Source organism: Delphinapterus leucas, unplaced genomic scaffold (assembly GCF_059928025.1).
Source record: "Delphinapterus leucas isolate spDelLeu-1000000601 "Yukka" unplaced genomic scaffold, BTC_Dleu_Yukka2 spDelLeu_asBTCV2_sq25, whole genome shotgun sequence".
In the NCBI taxonomy this organism is placed as follows: Eukaryota; Metazoa; Chordata; class Mammalia; order Artiodactyla; family Monodontidae; genus Delphinapterus; species Delphinapterus leucas.
Window position 1 is genome coordinate 18,709,002 of NW_028322234.1, and position 14,578 is coordinate 18,723,579.

The window sequence follows — 14,578 nt, forward strand, 5'->3', positions numbered from 1 at the left end:
GGCCTTTGGTGCAAGTAGATTTCAGCTGCGGCTCCTCAGCACAGCAGCCACACCTCAGTGCTCGGGAGCCACCGGGGGCTGGCGGCCCGAGTCAGGAGTCAATGGGAATTGGGCCCCATGGCCACCTGGGCTCCCGCGCCCGACGGGGCTGCCTTGTGGTGGAATTTCTTTTTCACAGCTCCCTGCCCTGCCCCTCAAGCCCAGCGAGGAGCTGGGGATGGCGCTTAGTGCCCTGTGTGTCTGGGTCGCTAGGCCACTGCTGCCAGAGAAGACAGGCTGAGGTTAAAGACTTTATTTTATGCAAAAGGAATGTGCCTGTCAAAGAACTCCATCGTGGAACTTCACTGCATCCTCAGCCCCAGGTATCCAAACCCAGTTTTCCGTAAAAGCCAGGGCATCCCAAGGCTGCCTGCCCACCATCCACTAAGGCGTCCAGCCCTCCTCCCAGCTGCCGTGCGGCCTCCACGGCCCAGCGCCAGGGTGGGCAGGGTCCCTCCATCACAGCCGGGGCGACTCCAAGAGCAGAATCCCCCAGCTCAGAGGAGTGGGGCCTGGTGGGCGTGCGGAGCAGCGCGGGCAGAAGCTTCTGGAAAAGTTGGCCAGTGATGCCCTCGCCGCTGTGGGCGGAAGGAGAGGCCTCTCGGTGACATGTCCACAGGGACAGGAGCCTGGAGCAGACCTGCCCGCTGCCCCAGCTACACGAACTCTGGCCGCCTCTCCCAGCCCACGCCCCCTGCCAGCCGCCCGCCACGGAGCCTCACGGCTGGCAGACAGGCCACAGCCACGTTGTTGCACTGGTTGGTATTGTGCTCGGCGAGCCGCTGGGCCGGCTCCTCCCCGAGGTCCTCCCAGACCCCAGGCCCGGGCCCATCCTCCTCCTCCCCGGTAGCAGTGCCCAGCTGCTCCTCACTGCCACTGCGGCTGTCCCGGCCGCCCTCCACGCCGCCCAACTTCTCCAGGAAGCCAAGGCGGTGCAGGGCCGCCCCACCCGCCAGGGATGGCAGGTCCGAGGCCTCCTCCAGTTCTGAGTCGGAGTCATTGGAGGCAATGTGGGGTTCTGGAAAGTCCAAGGGAGAGAGACAGGGACAGAGAGAGAGGGACAGATGGACAGCCTGTGAGCAGGGTGGGGGGCACTGGGTGGAGGACTGGGCGTCCGCCTCCCCCCAGCAGGCCCGGCTCCCCCTTTAGAACCCTCCCGGGTCAGGCGGAGGTGCAGGGTCTCAGACACTGGGTTCGTTTCCACTTCGGGGTGCCCATTTCTCGGCGTTGGAAAAAACACCTCGAAAGGGTGTCTCTTTGCAAGAGTTTGTAACACGTTAAAGACAGTGAAAAAGCAGGTGACACTCATGGTCTCCATGGGAGACAAACCGGGATGCAGCCCTTGAGGTGGACCCACTGTGTCATCCGCTGCCTGGGCCCACTACTCACCAAGGCCCCCATCCTCAGCCTCCTCCGGCAGGGGTGAGGCCACGCCCCCGCTGGCCTCCGGATACGGCTCCTGGACCACCACCTCGGCCCCCTGGTTGGACGTCACATCCTGCAGAGGCGGAATAGAGGTCAGGGAGCGCCACAGTTCTGGCCACATTCCATTTTTCTGTCTTGTTAAACCCTAAAAACTTAACACCCGCTGCAGCTGAGCACGTGAGGCCCCCAGATCCCAAGTCACGAGCAGGCTGAGCTCGTCCAAAGCGGGCAGAGGCCCTGGCCTGAACGGCTGAGGCAGGCCCTGCATGGACTCCAGCGAGGGAGCCACTGTCCTGAGGCCACACCCAGGCGTGTCACCTCCACAGCCAGAGATGCCAGATGAGGGGTTAAAGACGCACAGTGGGGACTGAGCGTGGGAGCTGGTGCTGCCTGGAAGCGAACAGAAACAAGGCCTGTCGGCTGAGGAGAGCAGCAGGCTGGACCCAGAGCAGGTGCTGTAGGCGGCACAGAGATGGGAAATGGGAGAAGGGGCAGGACGGCGGGTCTAGTGCGTTCTGATGTGAGCTCCAGGGGACGTGGGGGAAGGCCGAAGGGCCTCTCCACTGCCTGGGGCTCCATCCACAGATCTGAACCCACACTTCATCCAGTTCTTTACTCAAAAGATGCCTTGGGTGCCCCTGACGGGGCTCTGGCCGCGTCCGAGCCAGACATCTCCCAGCCCTTCTTTCTGTCTAATCCTGCTGTGGGTGAGTGAGATTCCCGGCCCCCATGATGTTCACAGAGCCCTACACCCCCCGCCCAGGGTGGACAACCCTCACCTGGCACCCAGATGCCACCTCGGGCTCCTCCTCAAAGACCAGGCTGTAGTGGGTGATGAGCGTCTCCAAGATGCAGGCCTGGTGTGGGTAGTCCACCAGGGAGGAGAGGGACACGGTGGCCTCAGTGGGCCGGGGCCGCAGCAGCGTGGGCCCAAACACAATGCCCAGGTTCCCCGGTGTCATCTTGTTGTCCTGCTCCACCTCCACGATCCTGGGGGTCAGAGGATGCAGGAGCAGGTGTGAGCGGCTCCCGGGACCCTGCCGCCCTTGACCCCGGCCTGGCCAGCCCTCACCTGCGCAGGTGCCGCATCAGGTACTGCAGCGTGGCCCAGTTCTCTGGCGGCAGGTCCCGCAGGAGCTCCCGCAGCCGGCCCGCCATGGCCACGGCCACAGCCTCTCTCTCGGTGACATCCGGCCGGCCTCGGGTTGCCGCCTTGGCCTCGGCCTCTGCCTTCAGACTGTCCTTGGCCAGCCCCACAAGCTCATGGTAGAGGCGGAAGGAGATGAGTGGCTCAGGCAGCTGCAGGGTGATGGTTAGGTGTGGGGGTCAGTGGGCCTGGCCCCACGCCATCCATCCTGCACTGTCCCCGCCCCTAGTAGCAGCCCCGCCCCTGACAGCCACCGGTCCCGCCCACCCTGTACTGACCACGCCCCTGGCCTAGCAACCACAACCCTGCTTAGAGCTGGCCACGCCCCCCACCAAGCTCAGGTCCAGCCCAGGATCTGCTCTGCTCTGTCCCCATCTGTCTCACCTGGCGCAGGTAGAGCTTGAGGACGTTGCTGATGTCGTGGGGCGAGGCCTGCGACAGCTCCACCAGCTCTTTGCCGTTCTCGAAGGCCTGGCACAGCTTCTCCACACGTGTTTTCACCCCATTGACCCGGTAGATGCCCTGTGGGAGCCCGCAGTCAGTCTGGGCCCACGCCCCTCCCCTCCCTGCATGGCCCCTCGGCTGGAGCCCCCGCAGCTGTGCCCGCGGCGGTCACCTTGGTGCGCAGCGCCCGCTGCTCGATCTCGAAGACACACTTCTTGACGATGAAGGGCACACCGTCCGGGGTGCTGCGGGCGGCCTGGCTGAAGTCCTGGCCAAAGAGCTGCAGGCGGCCTTGCAGCTTCTTGTGGCCACACTGGATGGCCAGGGTCTCCAGGCACTTCTTGTGGCAGGCCAGGCAGCACTGGGGGCAGGCAAGGAGTGAGCAGACCTTCCTGGTGCCCCAGCTCCGCACAGGTCGCGGCTCCCCCTTCCACCGCGACCCCCGCCGCTCTCATCACCCCCCTACAGGGCAGCTTTCACCCCTTCTGGTTGGGAGACGTGCCCCTGCCACCAGTGCAGCCTGGGCTGCTCCCACGGCCCTCTGGTTCCCTCAGCACTGGCTGAGCCCAGGAGACTGCAAGTGCTCCTGGCTTCACTTCCCTCCAGCGCTCTGCATGGCACCGTCCTGAGGGCGCACATGCAGGTGCCTGGCTCCCCCGGGACTGCCACTCACCTCCTCACACTCGGCGCCCTGGAAGTACACGTAGCTGTTGCACTCCCGGCACTTGGCCGGCGAGCGGAGCTTCCGGAGCCGGTGGGTACGGGCCGCCTTGGACAGCCCCACATGGCGGAAGGGCCCGCTGGGCATGGCCACAGGCAGCTCCGGGGCCATGCCATTGAGATCATCTGGTGGGGGTGGGGGGCAGGTGGTCAGTGTTACCGAGGCAGGTCAGGGCCAGGCGCACAGAGAGAGTCCAAACCCCCCTCTCCCCGCTGCCCCGCCCAGGGGTCCCCTCACCCTGGTCAAAGGCTGATGCGCCTGTGCTGCTCTCCTGGTCGGCCAGCTCCTCGCTGGACGACATGGTGCCACTGGAAGACATGCGCTCGAACTTCTTAAAGTCCCCTGAGCAGGAAACGGGTTGTCAGAGACTCCCCCAAAGGCCCCCGGCTGGACAGTGAGCCCGCTGAAACCTGGGGGCGGGGGCGGCAGCTCTGTGAGCCCCCCACCCCCCCACCTGCCGGCCAGGCCCCTTCACCTGAGCCAGGGCTGGGGTCCAGACTGGCGTCAGAGTCTGAGATGGCGATCGGCCACGACTTGTGCACCTGGTGTCCGCGCCCACCTGCCAAGTTGTCCCCAGTGAAGGGCTGAAGGGGGCTGCAGGGGGGCTGCAGGGGGCCCGCGCCCGCCCCCGCCCCTGCCGGACACTCACCCCTGCGCTCCTTGGCAAGCTCCCCGTCGCCGGGCCCACCTTCCTCTGGGGGGCAGGCCGCGGCCTCCGCCACCGCAGCATCGCTGACGTTAAAGCTGCTCTTTCGGGCGCGCAAGACCGGGGACCTGGTGGGACCAATAGCCAAAATAAGGGGCCACGATGGGGGTCACTGAGGCTCACTGCCCCCTCCCCCACCTCAGGAGGGAAGTCCGGCTCCCCCGGGCATGCGCAGACGGCAGGGTACCAGGCGTTGGCGGAGACGTGGGGCTCAAAGTCGTAGTGCACGTCTGGCTCCTCGCCGCGCTGCAGCTGGCGCACGTGGGAGGCGTACTGCTGGCCTGGGTCGTACAGCTTGCTGCTCTCGCACAGCATGTGGAAGTGCACAGGCAGCGGGGCCGTCTGCATGTGCATCATCTGGTAATAGGAGATGGTGGCCTACGGGCAGGCAGGTGGGAGGGGCCCTAAGTGCTGGAGGTCCTGAGGCTGGACGGGCAGCGGCGGGGGCTGGGGGTGGGAGCACGGTGCTCACCGACTTGATGGTCTGGTCGCTCTGCCGGATGACCTCCTGGATCTGCCGGAGTGCTGTCACCTTGGTGTCCTCAAGCTCCTGCTTCTGCGTCTTAGCGTCCGCCACGCACGTGCGGTATGTGGCCATGGCTTCCTCCGCCTGGGGTGGGGGTGGGGGCGGGGCGGGGTGCCCAGAGAGGCCTCAGCCTGGGGTTCAGCCCTCAGGGCATCTTCAGGCCCCACACGGAAATCAGCCAGGCACAAAAGGACAGGAGGGCATTCCTGGCAGGAGGCATAGCCCAGACAAAGGCCCGGCAGTGGGCAATCCTGCACAGGTCAGGCCCTGACACCATGGGTCTTGTCCCGCACCTCCTGCCCCCTGACCCGCCCTCACCTTGTTTTTGGCCTCCTCCTCCAGGCGCCGCCTCTTGTCCAGGGTCTTGGAGGCCACGCCCCCTGCACCCGGGCCAGCGCCCACCTGCTCTTCCTCCGCCTTGGCCACTAGGAAGCGGGCCTTGTCGTGGTCTTCGCAGCGCTGAACGTAGCCCTGCTTGGCCTTGCGCAGATTGGACTCTGCTTCTTGCTGTGGACATGGGAAGGACCAGACCAGCACCATCAGCCAGAGACCGTGTTAGGGACCTCTGCCACCCCCATCCCTTGGGCCAGAATCCCATGGCCAGTCAAGCAAACAGAGGCCCCCGCCCAAGAACCAGTGGTGGAAGGACAGGAGGTGACACCTACAGGGCGACCCAGGGAGGAGCCAGTATCTGGCATGCCCATTTCACAGCCAGGGAAGCTGAGGCACAGCTAAGCTCTGAAGGAGACACCAACTACATCATCCTCTTGACACCTACACCCACACCTGCCAGAGCGACTTGTGCTTCTATCTCTTTCATTTCCTGTCTCAGAGATGAGAACAGTGAGGCTGCTCAGACAGGAAGTCAGGCACCCTCAGGGTTGGCAGGAAGAGCACTTAGTCAAAACCCAGTGGGCCTTCTGGGGGCCACACCTCACAGTCTACACGATCAGAAGCTTAAACATAAAGAAAAGAGCTCACATGAGTACTAGGAGAAACCATGAGAGAATTTCTTAAACATAGCATGGGGAAGGCCTTTCCATACGTGACACAGAACCCAGAAACCATAAAAGACTGCTACTAACAATCATGGGTTTCAACTGGGAAAACAGGCAACAGGTTAAATCAAAAGTCAAAACAATAAACTGGGGGCGGGGGAGTTTGTAACACATGTCATCAAGGGCTGGATTCTCTAACATGTAAAGAGCTCTGGCAAGTCAATAAGAAACAGGCTACTGTCCAATCCAAGGTGAGCAAAGGATATGAACTTAGAGCTCACAGAAGAGGAAAAGCATGGCTGTGGCTCAGGAGGTCAGCTTCTATGCTCATGACATCTGTGACCCAGCCATTACCTTTCGGGCACTGATCTGAGATAAATGCTAGGTCACATGTCTGAGAACAGGGGCACAAGCTCGTCACAGCAGTGGTGTTTGAAACAGCAACAGCTCAACAACAACTAAACTGTTCATCAAGAGGGATTTAGTGAACTAAGCCCTGTGGCTCTGCAGCTGAGCACTTGTAGCTGAGAAAAAGGGAGGAGTTTCACATGGAGTGAGATGGGGCCAGTCCCTGGATATGGAGGTGAGTGTAAAAGGCCAGAAGCAGAACAGGGTACTCGGCAAGCTGTCATCAGGTGTAGAAAAGGGGGGAGAGGCTCATTTGCCAGATATGCCACAGGACACCACTAGCTGGAGCAGGGGCCGTGGGGGCTCTTTGCACTGCAGACCCTGTTAGCAGGCCTAAAGAGCAGTGCAAAAGATTGCTAGTGCCTTTGGAACAGCCCAAAAGAGAGGTGGGAAAAGAGCAACACAGAGGAACCTGGAGCACCCACCAGACCTGAGAGCCTCAGTTTCCCTCTAACCCAGGCCTGCTCCTGGCGGCCACGGGTGACCCGGTCCCTCCGGACATCTGACCCGTCACAGTGATGGGGGCCCCGGGCCAGGGCCTCTCCTGCTGCAGCTGCAGGTAATGGGGCTGGAGCAGTTGGGAGGCAGGACCCGCTCCAACCTGTGACGCCACAGCGAGCCCCACGCGGGCACAGGGCACTCTGCCAGGTGTCCGCAAAACTCGGGAAAGGACCACCCGGGAGTGCACCAGGGGACTGCGCATGCGCGAGCCGGCCCGCCCTGCCCCCTCCCAGCCCTGCCGCCCCGCGGTACCAGCTTCCTCTGGGCGCGGTGCCAAGACTCCTTGATCTCCTTCCTGCGCTTCTCGTGCTCGAGCCGCCGCAGGTTCAGGGGCTGGGGGTGGGGAGACGGGTGTGATGGAGACCCGGGCACCCTTCACCCCACCCACCCTCCAGGGCGAAGCCTACCTGCACGAAGGTCTGGGTCTGCAGAGTGCCCACCGCCTGTACCAGGCCGTGGCCGAACTCCAGGTCCTGCTCCAGGGCCAGCGAGTAGATGGACAGGAGGGGCATGTGCGGCTGTGGGGGCGGGGCCGGCAGTCACGGGGGTGGGACAGGCGCCCTCGTGGAAGCCCTGCCGCCTCCCCAGCGCCCTCAGCTGCCCTTGCAGAGATGGGAAACCCCTTGCCTTTGGCCCATCTTTGAGGGGCGAAACACACCCAGGCCTGAGGGGCCCCGCCCCGTTCCCCCGAGTTCCCCACCTCCTGCATGACGCTCTGTCTGCAGTTCTGGACGATCTTCTGCAGGCCTTTGGCAAAGTCCATCTCTGCAGGCGGGGAGGGATGTGAGCGCAGGGGTGAGGTGAGGGGAGGGGTGTGAGCGCAGGGGTGAGGGGAGGGGCCTTCCAGCCAGACCCCGCCCCGCGGGCCCCAGCTCGCACCCAGCGCGTTCCTCTTCTCCAGGTAGCCGATGAGGTCCTTCATGTACTTGGCCATGTTCTTGGCGTACTGCAGCGCGGCGTGCACACCCCCCTCACAGCGCTGCAGCAGCGTGTCCACCGCCTCCGGGGAGAGGCAGCCTGCGGGACAGACACCTCTCAGCCCGGGCTCCTCCCCAGCCCACCATTCCTTCCGTCCTCAGCCCTCCACTCCTAGGCTCAGAGACTCACCCTCATCACAGTCCTCACTGCTGAGGGGGGCACCCTCACTCCCCTGTCCATACAGGTTCTCCATTGACTGTACCAGAGGGAGACAGGTGAGTCCAGTCCGGGCTGGGTACTGTTTGATGCCCACCCTGCAGGAGACAGTCACCGCCCCCCCCCCCGGACAGAGCGGGAGACCACGGTCCACAGAGCGGGCAGGGGGTACTCATCCGCCCTGCCAGCCTGACCCCGTGCAGCACCCAGGCCATCCCTGCTCACCTGGCCCGGGTCCCCAGGGGGCACTGAGAGGAGGATGCTGCTGTCCACTTCACCCATGAGGAACTCGGACACACTGCAGGGCAGGGGGCAAGTGTCAAGAGGCACATGGGTCCCCACCCTCTGCCACCCTTCCCCACCCCCACACTCACGTGCTGCTGAAGGAGACTGCGATGGTCTCCAAGGCCTTCTCAAACTCCTGCTTGTCCGAATCATTGTTGCACTCATAATGGAAGGCTGGGGACAGACAAGGACGAGAGGGGTTGGCCCAGTCTGGGAGGTGACCACCTGTGCAACTAACTGAAGGGGGAGCATTGGAGTTGTCGTGCCCATCAAACTCCTGTGCATCCTTCAAAACCCACTTCAAACGTCCCCTCCTTCAGGAAGCCTGCCCAGACAGAAAGCCCTTGCTGCCCTGTCCTGGCTGACCTTTGACCTTGGCAATGAGGGTGCCGGCAGCTGTGAGCGACTCCACGGTGTTCAGCAGTGGGTACTTGGAGATGACCTGGTGCATCACGCGGAGGGCCTCACCCAGGCACTCATGGGCAAGCGGCCGGCGGGCCTCTAGGAGGTCTGCCGGGCAGAGGGGGTATGAGCAGGGAGGGAAGGAAAGCCTGCCCACCTAACCACCTAACCCTAACCCTCGTCAGAACTCCTGTCCCCGGGTGGGGAAATTGAGGCCAAGGTGGGAAAAGATAACTGCCTGAGGCTCAGTGTGTGACCTCATTGGGAGGTGTGTGTGTGTGTGTGAGGAACTGTCCCTCTCTCGACTGCTGGCCAGGTCATCAAAGGTCAGATGTCAGTCTAGGCAGTCCTGCTCAGAACACCCTTTCCTCGTCCCTCCAGAAAACAAACTCCCAGTGACCTTCAAGTTGCAGTCCTGGTGCCTCTTCCTCCAGGCAACCCACCTGGCCCCTTCCCTGCCCCAAACTCTCAGGGCTCTGTCCAGCTCTCTCCCAGCCCTGCCTGCCTGGGCACTGGGGCTTAAACACCCCGTTACCTCACTCTCTCCTGACCAGCCACCCCATGAGGCAGGTGCTGTCATCACCCCCATTTTGCAGATGAGGAAACTGAGGCATACAGGGGAGAAGTCATTTCTCAAGGATCACGCAGCTTTTCCATCTCCACTAGCTTTGAAGGCATGAGAATGCCAGGCAGAAGGACCCTGCCTGGCTTTACCATAAGGGCAATGGGGAGCCACAGAAGGTGTTAGGGCAAAGGAGAGTCAAGATCAGATCTGCATCTTCAAACATGGCTTTAAATGCCCTCCTCAGATGTTCTTAATTGGAAAAAAGCGCTGTGTGTGGGCAGAACACGCACCATCTAGTGGAAACAAAGCCGAAGGAACGTATGGATGGGGAAGGAATGAGCCGACCCTGAGACCCAGGAGAGACCTGGCCACCAGCTGGGAGTATATCTCCCTCACCTGTGTGCCTCTGACTCTGTGCCTGGAACCTGATGCTCAAAAAAATAATAATAATATTTTAAATTTTAAAAATGGAATCTGAAAATAGGTGTCTGATCCCTTTTCAGCACTGAGGACCCCCAATGAATGCCACCGACAGGGAGACCCCCACGGAGTCCCTGGCCCCAAATTCCTCCGAGTGCAGCCCAGTGCCTCAGCACCAGGCAGGATTTTGAATCGGAGGCCAACTCAGGGAGGTGGGAAGGAGCTTACGGAATCCATAAAAGGCCGGCTGAGGAAAGGCCGGGCCACGCCCCTTCCCGGGACATTCCTCCCACACACCAGGCCCCTCATGTTGCCTGGGCCTCGGCCCCCTGGGTCCCCGCAGCACACTCACCTGGGCAGGTGGGACTGTGGAGAAGCCTGGACATGCCCAGTTCAGCATTGGCCAAGGCAAGCGCCGGGCAGCAAATGCCCCGAGTGCCACGTGCTCCTGGCCAGGCCCTGCACCCCGCACCCCGCACGGTCCCCTCACCTCGGGGCCCCGCCTGGCAGCGCACCGGCGCCTGCTCCAGCGCCGGGTGCACTGTCCCGCAGATACACATGGCGCAGCCGTCAGGGCGCAGGGACCGTGAATGCGCAGGCCGGGCTAGGCAACTGGCTGGTCCGGGGTCTTTGGTGCCAGGTCCTCTGCAAGCAAACCGGCTCTGGCCGGTCCGAAGACCCGTCCCCCTCTGAGGAAAGCTCCGCCCCGGCGTCCTGCTAGCTCCCCAGTCTCAGGTAGCAGGAGCCTGGGACCCAGGGAGATGCAATTTGATTCGGGATGGGACCGGCCAAGGGCAGGCAGGGAAACAGGCCCAGGTACAGGGCGTGGGGAGGCGTGGGGAGACCCCGCCCACCTGGATCCCGCCGCCCACTGCTTCCTAGGTAGACAGCACGGGGTCCCCAAGCCCTCTCACTGTCCCCACAACAATTACTGTGAGCTGAGGACATCTGGTTACAGTCAGCAACTCCCCAGGGCGTATCATTGCCCCGTTTCACAGATGAAATGCCAGAGGCTTAGAGAAGGGACAGCTGATCCAGTCTCACAGCCTGGCAGCGGCAGCAGCAGGATGCAAACCCACATGCTCTCTGCTCCAGACCCTTCCCCTGGCCCAGGGCTGCCCCAACACTCAAAGAAGGGTGCCCCTGCCCTGGCCCATCCTCCTGCACGACGCCCACTGGCTCAACCCTGCCCAGGCCTGGCCTCCAAGGAAGCACCAGGATCGGAAAGGAACCGAGATTAGAGTTTCCCCAGGAAACAACTCCAGCCCCACCCCAGGACCGGATAGTCCTGGGGGCTGATACCCCCCGACCCAGCAGAGGCCCGGCCAGCAGAGCCCATTAGCTCCTACAAAGCTGAGGTCTCTCCAGTCTGAGGTCGAATCCAGGCTCTGGCCCCTCCTTGGCTGGTTGAGCCAGGAGTCAGGGCCCCTCTCTGGGCCTCAGTTTCCTCATCTGTAAAATGGGCACCTGTGGGGAGCAGGCCAGAGTGTTTAGCATGGCCCTGGCACTGCGGTTTCTGGCAGGAGAGATCATAGTGCCCTCCTTGGCGGCCAAAGACAAACAGGAAGCAGATGAAAATAACTCGGCAGGAAGCTGGGCTGTCAGCAGACGCGTGGAGAAAACGGAACTGCCATCCCACAGGCCGCTCACTCTTGCAGCTTACGTGCCGGTCCTGCCCCTTGTCCGTCCTGAATCTCTCTCTGTCCAGACCTCAGCCTGCCTCCAGTCCATTCCAGTCCAACATGCAGATCTGACCTTGTTCCACCTCTGCTCTAACACCTTCTACGGCTCCCCACCACCCTCAGGATAACATCCAGGATCCCTCTGCTTGCCATTCTCAATGCCTCCACCCTCACACATTTCATACACCCGAAACTTGTTCCCCCAAATGCACCTCCACTCCATGTTTCTGAGCCTGTGCACATGACATTCCCTCTTCCTGGTTGCTGCCAAACTCCTATACATCCCTTAGAACCCTAACTGCAATGACTTTTTCCATGAAGCCCTCCCTACAACCCTCTTTGGAGCCTCCCCAAATCCCTCCCTCCATCCTGCCTCAACCCCACAGGGTTTGGGATATCTGTGTCCAACTGCCTTCCACCCAGGCCACGGTGTCCCTGCCACTTCTCACCTTCACGCAGAACACACTCCTTCAGCTTCTCAAGGCCCTCGGCAAAGCGGGCCACGTCAGCCAGCAGGTGGGAGATGTCCTCCACAGTGTCGGGGCAGGGTCCCTGGATGGGTCCCTCGGCTGGGCTGGCTGTTGACAGTGGGCTGCGGTGGCCACGGCCCAGCGTCCAGGTGCTGGCTCCGGACAGTGGGAAGCCGGCAGCGCTGGCATGGCGGCTTAGGCTGGTGGGCCTCTTGAGTGTGCCTGTGGCCTTGGCATTCAAGGCCACACTTGGTGGTTCCAGGCTGGGCGCCAGGGACACTGCATCAGCCCCATCTCTCCTGGGCAGCTCCTGGGAGGGTGGGGGGAGCCACTAGAGCAGGTGCCCCCACTGGGCCCTGCCTCAGTTTTCCCAGAAGTGAAGTGGGGCTCTGGAGGGCCTTCAGCCTGACCCCACAGGGGGTCAAAGGCCACAGGTCAGAGGGCTGAGATTTGGTGTTGTGCCCCTCCCGCACCTGTTACCCAACATCCTCTTCCCCAGAGCTTTCACAAACAACGGCCTCTGCCCAAACCACAGCCGGGGTGTGGGGGAGGGGCACCCCACTTCCTGGGAGGGGGGCGGGGTAGGGAGGGCCAGGGTCTCCTTAGCTCCCCTCAGGGGAGGCCACTGCAGACACACCTACTCACTGGTGAAGACACCTCCTCGATTCTTTTACTCTGAGGGTCCACTAGGCCCCTCAGTCTCGCGGACACCACAGACCTGCTTTGTACGAGGCCCACCCCATGGATCTCGCTGCACACGCTGCTCGCTCTAAACCTTCCCCCAGTGGCTGGGCTGTAGCTCTCACATCTAACTGTGCCTGGAGGCCCCAAGTTCCCTAAGCCCTCACCCTAGAGTCCCGGACCCAGAGCACCCACACTCCCTGGACCCCACAGGCAGCCCTGGACGGGGTGGGGTGTGCAGTGGCCATCCCAAGGGCTCCTACTGTGCACTGAACGTGGGGATCCCAGCCTGTCCTGCGTGGCCCCTGCAGTCCAGCCTGGGGCCGTAGCTGGCTCCAGCCCCGTGCCGCCGGCCCAGCATGGCACTGCCCGGCCCTGCCCCGCCAGGCCCGAGCGCAGGGTGTTCCCCGGTCCCCCTGCTGCCTGGGTGTCGCTCCAAGATCCCCGCCCGCTCCAGCTCCCAGCAGAGGCTCACTCACCCCCGAAGGCTGCGGACAGGGGCTTCCCGCCCGGTTCTTTTTCGAGATAGAAGGGGTTTTCATGAGCTCCCGCTTCTTCCTGGAGAACATGTTGTGGCCAGGCCGAGTGGCCCAAGGGGCCCGAGGGGGAGCGGGCCGGGGGTCTCAGCGCTGCAGCTCCTAGTGTCAGTGGCCTCGGGACCACATTGTCGCTGGCCACCCCCCCCCCCAGCTGTCAGGCCCACGTGACAGGCCCAGCCCTCATTGGCGGGCGCTTCCCCCCACAGGAAAAGGCCTCCGGAGGCGGTGACTCAGACCTGCCCCTGACCCTCCCCAGCCTCAGCCTGCCCCTCCGCTCAGTGGGCTTGAAGGTGGGGTCCCAGGCTCCGCCCCCAGCTTCCGCTTTCAGGAGCTCTGCGCACGCACGCACGCACGTTGGTTGAGGTGCCCCTGCCTGGCACTGGCGCCCCGGGCAAGGCCCTGGCGGGCACATGGGGACTGCAGAGACGTTGACCCCCCCCCCACTCGGCCACACCCAGATGCACCCAGGAGTGCAGACACGGGAGCACGATGACACGCAGGGACATAGGCTTGGACACATGCTGAGAAGCCACCCAGCTCCGCAGATGCAACGGATACCCCTGGACACAGACACCTGCCCTCCAGTCCTCCTACCTTTCACGGGTGTGCCTGCCCTATATCCTCTGGCGACTCCCCTGCAGACCCCAGGGCCCAGGCAGCGCTGGGCATAGTGAATCTCCTCCCCTCAGCCCAGCTCCCACCCCTCACTCCCCATTCTACATTCCAGGGACATGCACCGACCATGACCATGGGACAGCTAGCCAGCAGCAGGGCTGCTAACACTTCTGAGGCCACCACGCCGCCTCCTCCCTTCCCTGGTGGGGCTCCCCGATCTGGAGCACTGGCGGTGTGTACAGCTTCCTGCCCCCTCCCCCCATGACCACCTCTTCTCTTTGAGCCCCCCAGTCTGAGCCTTCTCCCCTCCCCAGATCTTCCTCCCCCACCCCTCCAGAGTCCCAACACTGGCCCCCACTGACCTCAGGTGTGATCTCTGGGCAGGGGGCATGCAGGCCACAGCCCCTCATGGCAAACCCGGCTCTCCAGGCCCAAGTCCATCCACAGACCCCTCCCAGAAGCCCCTTAAGGAACCTCTGCCCACCACTCATTGCTCTGGAGACCAGGAGCAGGCAGTGAGGGCCGGCTGGTGGGCTTCTGACCTGGTCGGGAGGCCTGAGGTCTGGGTCGCCCCTGCTGGGCTCCTCCAGCTGCCCCAGACATTCCTGAGCCCTGACCGCATGCCCATTTCACGACCAGCCACTCACAGGTACCGCCCTCAGGCGCCAGAACCACGTGGGCACTTAGGGGCCCCGGGACCATTGTCCAGGCTCTTATGAAGGGCAAACCTGCAGAAAGACACGCCCCAGCCCACCACAGAGGGCTTCAGAGCTGGGAGTCCAGTCGGCTGCAGCTGGACTCTCACCTGCCCCCTAGAGATTGCATCTGTGTCCACAGACTAACTCCTGCACACACTCGGGTGTCAGGCCT

The 14,578-nt window shown here is 62.9% G+C and overlaps 1 protein-coding gene across 4 annotated transcripts; it reads right to left on the minus strand.

The window, feature by feature from the left end:
• Positions 1–277: 277 nt before the first annotated feature.
• ARHGAP45 (Rho GTPase activating protein 45) lies at positions 278–14,442 on the minus strand. 4 transcript variants are annotated; one of them, XM_089905796.1, is made up of 23 exons: positions 14,085–14,442; positions 11,853–12,203; positions 8,701–8,844; positions 8,424–8,508; positions 8,275–8,347; positions 8,023–8,089; positions 7,795–7,932; positions 7,616–7,680; positions 7,323–7,433; positions 7,168–7,248; positions 5,327–5,515; positions 4,955–5,092; positions 4,670–4,860; positions 4,426–4,550; positions 4,252–4,335; positions 4,014–4,118; positions 3,729–3,901; positions 3,228–3,416; positions 2,996–3,133; positions 2,537–2,763; positions 2,244–2,454; positions 1,429–1,537; positions 278–1,057 (listed from the first exon to the last, which is right to left on the minus strand). In XM_089905796.1, exons 1-23 carry the CDS (start codon positions 14,197–14,199, stop codon positions 696–698), a joined length of 3,471 nt encoding a protein of 1,156 aa, XP_089761922.1. In that variant the 5' UTR covers positions 14,200–14,442; the 3' UTR covers positions 278–695. The 4 variants fall into 4 exon arrangements, with proteins under 4 accessions (XP_089761922.1, XP_022421455.2, XP_089761921.1 ...); XM_022565747.3 differs by lacking the exon at positions 14,085–14,442 and adding an exon at positions 13,034–13,808 and having other exon boundaries at positions 11,853–12,183; XM_089905795.1 differs by lacking the exons at positions 4,252–4,335; positions 14,085–14,442 and adding an exon at positions 13,034–13,809 and having other exon boundaries at positions 11,853–12,183.
• Positions 14,443–14,578: the final 136 nt, after the last annotated feature.

Bases quoted from the DNA above. Each gene is read 5' to 3' on its own strand.
- ARHGAP45 (XM_089905796.1), bottom strand. From the start codon at position 14,199: ATGAGTGGTGGGCAGAGGTTCCTTAAGGGGCTTCTGGGAGGGGTCTGT. The intron at 3,902-4,013 runs GTGAGGGGACCC...CACCCCCACCAG, and splicing joins CGCATCAGCCTTTGACCAGG to ATGATCTCAATGGCATGGCC. The intron at 1,058-1,428 runs GTGAGTAGTGGG...TGGACTTTCCAG, and splicing joins GGCTGAGGATGGGGGCCTTG to AACCCCACATTGCCTCCAAT.